Genomic DNA, 8,843 nt, shown 5'->3' with positions numbered 1-8,843 from the left:
TTGACCTTTATTCATGCCTTCAGTGGCTGTGCAAGCTACTTTATATGTCCTAAGCAGTAAGTCAGCTTCTGCTTTGTGTAATGTGTGCTTGTCTGCCTTTACTTGCTTTCTTGATACAACTGACGCTTGTTACAAACTTTTTGATGAAACATTTCTCTTCTATTTGTGTACCTTAGTCTAGTGGACCTGTCTTCTAAGGAATCTAAAGAAAACTTGACTTACGTTCATGTGCTGAAGGTCGAGTCATTTTTTTCAGCACTTGATCACAAAGAATCTGTGGGTTTACTATAGAGAATTTGGATTTTGTTGAACCCTTAAAGCTCTTTCAAGAAGAGCTCATCATCTTGATTTTGTTTGCCTTAATAGGTTTTCTCTAATACTGAATCTGACTTTAATCTTTTATGTTACAGTGATAAGGCTTGATCAATACGTATTTTGTATGTAGTGAAGACTTTCAGCCCTGAAGATGAACTGATCCAAGTGTGCTATCCACTTTTCCTGTAGTTTTTATGATAATAACATTTAATAAGTAATTGTGCATGTCTTTAAGGAATGTGTAAGTAGGAGTAGGAACAGCAGATTCCTTAGGCCTAGGATATTGAAAATACATATTCGAATATAAGTTAACTGGCTGCCAAGTTATTAATGGACAGTTATTTCATCTCCCAATCCTTCATATTTAGTAGGGACTTTTTTTTAAAACTTGCATTTTAAATGCATTAACAGTTAGTGAATTCTGGGAAATATTTGTTAGACTTGGTTCACCTTGAAGTTTAAACTGTTAGAAATTATACAGTGTGCAATTTTTTTATTGGTTTAGATTTTACGAAGCTCAGAGTTGTCAAAACTGTATTTCTTTTTAAAAATTACAATTTGTAACAGAGTGTACTTTTTCTTACAGGACAAAGTTGACAGCATTCAGTTTTCTAACGGTGGTGATAGGTATGTTGGAAGATGCTCAAATGCGTGCAAACAATACATTATTTTGGAATTAAGAATGTATTATTGTTCTAAACTGGAGGTTTCCAGGAGAAGTTTCAGCTGTCTGTCTCAACTTTCTATTAATTTTTGTTAGACAACATCTTTGAACTGGCTGGGTTTTTATTTACCTGGAGGAACGTTACTGCTTTTTAACACATCAAAAGTATTTGTGGCTTCATAAACCTCCTCTTCTCCCTCCTTTCCTTTCAGTTTCAGGAATTACTGGATCAAAATAGGAAATGGGAAAACGCAATGCGAATGATCTAAAATAAGTTTTAATCCTTTCAATTTTTTTTAGACTAATGTTGTTCTTTTAAGCAAATGGATTAAACAGAATTTTCAGCTGATTGTTGCAGGGGCAAAGCATTGTGTAAATTGCATTTGTAAAACTTCACCTATACTCCCAGTACAGTCAGGAGTCAAAAGTGACCTCTGATTGGCCTATCACTGATGAGGATGTGGATTTTAGCCTTCAGGGTAGATCTGCAACCATAGGTTGCAGCTTTATTTTTCTTGGGGTTTGGTTTTTTTTTCGTCTTGAAAGCAAGATAACTGTGATTGAGAATGCTAATAACTCTACATTAAGTTTGGAATTTGCAGTTGTCTTCCTTTTTAAATGTGTTTTTCTGCAATTATACTTGTCTTTGGGGCCATTACGTTGCACTGGTACATCCATGTTGCCTGCATGGTTTACTTTTCAACACAGTACAAAAAAAATGAAGGCAAAACTTCAGCTCTTTACTTTGGTAACATATTCTATAGAAGATGCTTTAAGATTTATAATTAATATTAAAATGAATCATAGCAAATTAGAGCACAGTCATGATATACCTAGCATGTGAACTTTTTCTGTGGGATGTATGTCAACTGTCTTTTTCAGGGCTGTGATTTGTGGACTTAGGGGGATTTTCTTTTTATGTCTTACAGTGTTTAAGTTAATTTCTTCAGGAATTTCCGTTCTACTGCATTGATAGCTCAGCAGTTTGAGATAGAAGCCTGAACTGCCATGGTTTACACCTTGGTATCTTAGCATAAGCCACTGGTGGTCTTCTCTTTTATGCAGTTCTGGGTGGGAACATCTCAGGTTTTGCTGTGCTGGTTTGTTACTGCCTCTGCTTCAGTATCTGATACTCTGTAAACAGATTAGTTAAAATCCTTCATTAAAGTATTGTAGTTGAGAGCGAGATGAAGTTGTGAACTGAGTTTTAAATTTGGAACTTGCTTCTCTATTCTCTGTGTTTTGGCAACTTTTTTATTCAGTTTTTCAGTTCAGAAAAACTCTCTTACCTGTCCATTAACTTTCTTTCCAGAAGCCCAGGAAACTCTAAAGAATTATCTTGCACACAAGTTGAAGATTTCACTTCTGTCAGTCTTTCATTGTAAAGTTTTAAATTGTGGTGATGTGTTACTCTGAGTATAAAGCAGAGTCTTTTAAAGATGAGTTAACTTTTGTTTTAAAACATCTTCAAGGTTCATAAGTGGCAGTAGAGATGGAACAGCTCGAATCTGGCGTTTTGAGCAAGCAGAATGGAGGAGTGTTTTGTTAGATATGTCCGATCGATTACCAGGGTAGGTGAAGTGTTGTCTCTTTTTCTGTTTTAAAGTCAGAAGGTTTGAAAAACTCATCAGGCATACACAAACTAGAGCAAGCTTTAACAATATTATGACCAAGTGATGTAGTCTTTGGTGGCGTGAAGTGAGTGTTCTGGTGATGTAATAACTTGCTAAATTTTCGTCTGTGCTTGAATAAGTGTATAAATAGTTACGTTGCTTTCAAATGTACGCTGTGCCAAATTAATTACGTTTCCTGTGTTAAGGAAAGAAGTTAACAGAAAGTGCAATAATCTTCTCTATCTGAGTTTCAGTCCAACACCTGATACGTTGCAAGAGAAACATTTTTAGATTAGTAAAAATAAGTTAGGTGATAACTTTCATGACCTCGCCTGAAAAGAGGTTAATAGGTGGGTTTCATCAAGGACTGATCTTGCTGACTGTTCTTGTTGATTCCTGTGTACTTTTTAAAAAAGTGTATTAGTGAAATATCCTGGTGGCACGCAGTTTGAATAGTGTCATTACAGATGAAGATCAGGGTATTACGAGGCACTGGATAAACCTGAAAGGTGGATGATTTACAGTAGTACAGAATGCTCAGTCAGCTTTTGTAGACTCTCGGCAAAAGTGAATTTGTAGATGATGAAATTAATGGGAGGAGAACAAATAGAAGGCACAAACCTTGGGTGTACTAATTGATTGGAGGGTGATTCAACCTCTTGTGATACAGCCATGAAAAAGAAAAAAGTGGTTTTACTAAGAAAGGAGGAGTTATTAATATTTGAGATTTGACTTCGGCATCTCTCTGGGTTAATATGTACAGTTGTAGTTGTGTATAATTGAGAGTCTTTAAGAGAGGTTACTAATTGACATGGAATACAAATAATACTGTGTGAAGGTATGTTTCAAAGAAAGCCATTGTTCCTTCAGTTGACTAAGATGCTGAGGAGTGTTACAGTGTCCTATAAATGTATTCTGGGAGAGAAACAAGGAAATAAGGAATAAATAAAACAAGGAAGATTGAGGAATAATTAAAAAAATGCTTGGTTAACATAGACATTAGCTTCTGAAATAGAATTAGTTGCTAAGCTCTTGACTGTAAAAAGTCCAAATTTTTGAAGGAATTATGTTAGGACTCTAATTGTAGGAGAGATGACTCCATGAAACAGGAAAGGGTTTTTTTGCCTGGCAACTCAAATGGTAAAGAGGTTATCATTCTTATGAAATAAATATGCTAGAAATTTGGATTTGCTTTTAGGTGATTGCTCCAAAAAGAATCAAGTTTATAGGCAAAAGTTTCAAAACAAATTTAATTCTTAACTTCCCTTCCCTTGTCTGATTATTAACATGGGAAAAGAGGTTATTTTTCTGAATTTTGAGATTGAAATGGGATAATTAAAAATATCTCATGCCTCTCAACTCTTTGAAACAGTGATACATGTTCAGAAGAGGACAAATTTATGAAGCCTAAAGTAACCATGATAGCTTGGAACCAAAATGATAACTATGTTGTTACGGCTGTGAATAACCATCTGCTCAAAGTTTGGAATTCCTGCACAGGACAATTGCTGCATGAATTGGTGGTATGTAATTTTACTTGCTTTTTGAAGTAGATGGTCTTCCTAAAATTGCAATGACATGTGCATGCTGAGTTCATAATTAGATCTGATTTCTCTTAAAAGCTCTGTATGAATGATGAAACAAGTGTAGTGTTTCTTGAGGTTTTTTTAATCAAAACTAGCTGCTTCCCCCTGCATTTGAGGAATCCTTTTCCTAGCTGTTGTGTTTAATTTGTCTTTCATGTGGAATAAAAAAAAAATCTGTGCAGTAACATACTTGCCTGTTGAGTAGTTCACTGTCCTTTGGCAAAAGCTGCATATTTCTAGAGTTCTTACTTGAATCTAGAAAATTACCAATTTTGAATGATAAAGTCCTGGCTGCCTGGACTTTTGCAGGAGTAGCAGTCCAGATAGATTTACTGTGGAATTTTTAAAAGTCCATATATTTTTGGAGACAGCCTGTTGGATTCCAATTTTCCAAAAGTCTGAGTGTGAGGAGAGGATGGTACAGTGCTTGAGACTGTACTATAATATATCTTATTGATGTGCATTTATGTCCTTTTGTTTGCATGTGATGTGCAATTTCAAATTCTAGGGGCATGGGGATGAAGTATTTGTCTTGGAGACCCATCCTTTTGATTCCAGGATAATGCTGTCTGCGGGTCACGATGGCAACATCTTTATATGGGATATTACCAAAGGCATGAAAACAAAGCATTATTTTAACATGGTAAGACCTTTTCCAAACTTCCTTTTTTTTTGTCAACACACGGAGTGTATTCACATACTTGTTTAAGGAGTTGTCACCAACATGCACTATCCCTGCACCTTTTAGGGGGAAAAAGAAAAACACACCAAAAACCCCCAAACCAGCAAAATTTGAGAGTTAACTTTTTCTCTAGAGCTTTTACATTTTGAATTTCTTGGTTACTGTAACTGTAGGTACAAAGTTACTAGGAACTATTTTTAACTGTTTAATGTGACAGAAGAGAAAGGCCAGGATTGCTTCCCGTGTCTGCTGCCAGCTGCCCAACTCCTTTCTCTGCCTTGAATCAGAGCCTCGTACTGGATGTTTTACTAAGTTGAGCCAGTTCACTGTCTTCTGCAAAAGTAGTCTTCGCTTCCTTTTGCTGCTCCTTTTCTGTAGGATTTTGAGTTTAATTTGGTCAGGGAGGTTTTGATAAGCTTCTGAGACAAAGATGGTGCGTTGTGGAGTTTGCAGTTGGGTGAGAGCAATGTGATGCGTGGGGGAGCAGAGCAGGACTTTACTTTCTTCATACCCAGTGTCTGAGCTCTTCAGACTCCACCTGTGGATCGGGACTTCTCAGTCTGTGAGGTATTGTGAATAGTTGATACCATGGCTTTTATGCTCTTTGTTACTAAAGGTCTCCTTAGTTTTCCCTAACTGGCATAAGGTGCCATCTAGAAGATTGAAAAGTCCTGTTTCACACCACCATGTCAAGTGTCTTACGGACAAATATTTGTATTCTCAACTGTCTTAAAAACTATATTACTGCCATAAGTATCAGTGGATTGAGACAGTTCTTCTCGAGAGCTCGTGACATTGGCTGCATTTGATGTCCCCCAATTTACACTTTAAAATTGTATGTTTTCTCTGAGAATTGTTATGATCCAATATTCATACTATTTTTTCATTATTTTTTTCTTGTTAGTCAGTAGTGATTTTGTTGTTTTCTGTAGCTTTAAGATTCCCTGTGCATTTCTTGAAAGTGGTCTTACAAAATCAGTATATGTTAATTGAAATTTACTTTTAAGGAGTATACTAACAACTAAAAAGCCTCAAAAAAGCTTTTTTTTTTTCTTAACAGTAAGTTTCCATACCTTTTAGTGCATCTTTTAAAGTTGAGTGCATCTTTTAAAACAGTATGATTTAGGACTTAAATTCACATGTCAAGGGGAAAAGACATAATCTGAAGTAACAAGATTATTTGTGCTTTAATGGAGGTAGGTAAGAGGTGCATGACTGCTTTTGATAAATTAATTTTTGATGCTGCGTTATTGTTTGCTAAAACAAAAGTTTTGGGCAGATTGTTGAGTTTCTTTCCTTCAATCTAGATTGAAGGCCAAGGACACGGTGCTGTTTTTGACTGTAAATTTTCACCAGATGGGCAGCATTTTGCATGTACAGATTCTCATGGGCATCTGTTGATATTTGGTTTTGGCTGTAGCAGACCTTACGAAAAGGTAAGTTCAGCTTTTTATGAGAACTGTTTATTCAAGCTTCTAACTGAAATTAGTTACGTTCATTCCTCTGAAACATCATATGCAGAAAAGAGTTTTGGTATGGGGTCTAAATAGAACGGGTTCTTTGGTGTCTGGGAGTTCTCTTGTGTGAATGGTCCTGGCACAGCAGAAATAACCAGTGTCTTAACGTTCCTGTGGGAGTTGCATTTTTCTGGAGTAGCAGCACTTTGCTGGAATGCGTTTTCATCTTCCAGCCAGTTAATTTGCGTGTTAATTGTTCAACCTCAGAATTACTTTTATTTCTAATTTCTGAAAATAGCTTACTGTTTAAAGGTTGGAATGTATCGCAAAGTTTATTGCTTACTACCTAATTAACAAAGAATTACTACCAAATTAACAAAGGCAGTTTGTACGTTAAGAATAATTTGCTGGTTTATTTCAGTTACTAGAACTTGCAGTTGCTTAGGCCTTTTCTTATTCAAACCCAATTTCACTGTAGTAATTTGATTAAAATAAGCAGAACCAATCCAACACCATGGGTTTTGAAATGTTTAGAAAAATGTGCACGGGGTAAATGTTTTGCTTTTTTGAATCTATCAGCCTTTGGTTTGATCAGTACATGTGTTTTGGTTTTTTCAGAATAGCTCTTAAAAGTGCAGCTCTGGCCTATGCTTTTCTTCACTTCCCCCTCAGTTTTTTTAAAGTTGCAGTGGTAGTTCCTTGTTTGTCATTTTAAAGAATTTGTTTTTTTCCTTGCTTTACATTCTTAGCTGAAATTGAAACTTGCTCTCTTCTTGCTCATTATTGCTAGGAGCAGTAATGACTGATCTAATACTTGTGTAACTGTTTTCCTTCAGCCGCATCAACTTAACGGACTTTCAGTTGCAGAAAACAAAAATTCTGGTGAACATTGTACGATTAAGAATGAACATTACTTTTGAGAGCCTGGGTTGAACTTTAGACAATGATTTCCTTGCATGGAAACCAAAGAAACTTCTCTTAATTGTGTGAACAAAAAACATAGAATGCGATGTAAAATATTTTTTAAGTGTAAAGCAGTGCTTCTCCTTTAAGTTACCTCAGTTTATTTTCTTGTAAAAATATTTTGTTTCCTGTGAAAGTGCTGTCATAAATAAGAGTATGGAAACACCCTTGCAGGTTCATTGTAGATACTCATAACTCATCTTATTGGGAACTTGCCCTTTCTGTTATCTTTAAGGAGATTTTAGGTATTTGGGTGTCACTTGTTCTTCCTGGTCTTTGTGTTACCAATTTAAAAAAAAAAAAAAGCTAAAAACTTCATTTCTTTCTAGATTCCTGATCAGATGTTCTTCCACACCGATTATCGGCCACTTATTCGAGATTCTAACAATTACGTCCTAGATGAGCAGACTCAACAGGCTCCTCATCTCATGCCCCCTCCCTTCTTAGTAGATGTGGATGGAAACCCTCATCCAACAAAATATCAAAGATTGGTGCCAGGAAGAGAGAATAGTGCAGATGAACATTTGATTCCTCAACTTGGATACGTAGCAACAAGTAAGAACAGTATCACTAAAGATCTGCCTCCAGAAATTAGTTACTGTGGTAATTCTGAATAGGAACAGAATAATGACATAGGTGATTTTAAAATGCCTTTGTTTTCTCACATGCTAACGGTTGTGTATTTCTGTTCACTAAGGATGCTGAAAAGTCCCACAGTGAATATGATTTTTAAACAAGAAAAAAAAATTGGTTGTTCAAATAGATGTCTTAATTCTTTTCTGTGGGCACTGACTTGCACAAGTTCCTGGAGTTGTAGTTAATAATAAAATAAATGTCTCATTCTGAGTAAGGAATTGGAATAATTTCAAGCATGGTTTTCATTGTCTTTAGTTGTAGAATATGTCTTGCTGTTATGTGAACAATGAGATTAAATCATTTGCTCTAGTCTGCTAGTTAACTGTACCAATTAATTGCATTTGTATTACACTTGCAAGGTGATGGAGAAGTGGTTGAACAAGTTATAGGCCAACAGACAGTTGATCAGGACGAACAAGGCTTGGAGCCAAGCATTCTTGATGGCATGATTAGACAATTACAACTGCAACAAGATCAAAGAACTGGTGCCGATCAAGAAGCTGCTTCAAGTGGTCCACAAAGTGGGGAAGGAACACCTAGAAGAGGTTAGTAATTGCTGATAAGTTCTTAGGTACTTGTTCTCTCTCCAGTTTTCTTACCCTGTGTGAATATTTCAGCTTTTAGCTTTAAAGCTGTTTTGGAGGATTAAGATTCCCTTAACATGGTGATATCTCATTAGGATCATTAAAAGATTCATTAAAACACTGCTACTCTTGTGATTTAATTACAAAAGAAAGCTTTTCACTTTTCTTTTTAAAGAGCATTAATGGCATTTCTTTTAAAGTGCAAATATTTAATGTTATTTGTTGAGTGCTCAAATACCGTTTAGAGGAACTGCATTTATTCTTCTTTAAAGGTTGCTAAATGAGTATTTTACCATTATTCAAACTGGGTTGGTGGTTCCCCTTCTTTTAAACCAGACGCTCT

General features: G+C 35.8%; 1 protein-coding gene across 1 annotated transcript in view; it reads left to right on the top strand.

Moving 5' to 3' along the window:
• Positions 1-176: 176 nt before the first annotated feature.
• Positions 177-8,843, top strand: part of BRWD1 (bromodomain and WD repeat domain containing 1) — a gene marked incomplete at its 5' end in the record, with an annotated part of 46,962 nt that continues 38,295 nt past the window's right edge. Inside the window, 8 exons of the mRNA XM_010132004.1 lie at positions 177-237; positions 902-942; positions 2,452-2,550; positions 3,965-4,115; positions 4,687-4,821; positions 6,168-6,296; positions 7,610-7,835; positions 8,276-8,461. Of these exons, the coding sequence (XP_010130306.1) occupies positions 177-237; positions 902-942; positions 2,452-2,550; positions 3,965-4,115; positions 4,687-4,821; positions 6,168-6,296; positions 7,610-7,835; positions 8,276-8,461 (1,028 nt within the window). The remainder of the gene's footprint in view (positions 238-901; positions 943-2,451; positions 2,551-3,964; positions 4,116-4,686; positions 4,822-6,167; positions 6,297-7,609; positions 7,836-8,275; positions 8,462-8,843) is intronic.

The sequence above is a fragment of the Buceros rhinoceros genome, unplaced genomic scaffold (genome assembly GCF_000710305.1).
Source record: "Buceros rhinoceros silvestris isolate BGI_N320 unplaced genomic scaffold, ASM71030v1 scaffold6340, whole genome shotgun sequence".
Lineage (NCBI taxonomy): Eukaryota > Metazoa > Chordata > Aves > Bucerotiformes > Bucerotidae > Buceros > Buceros rhinoceros.
This window is presented reverse-complemented; position numbering and strand designations above follow the sequence as displayed.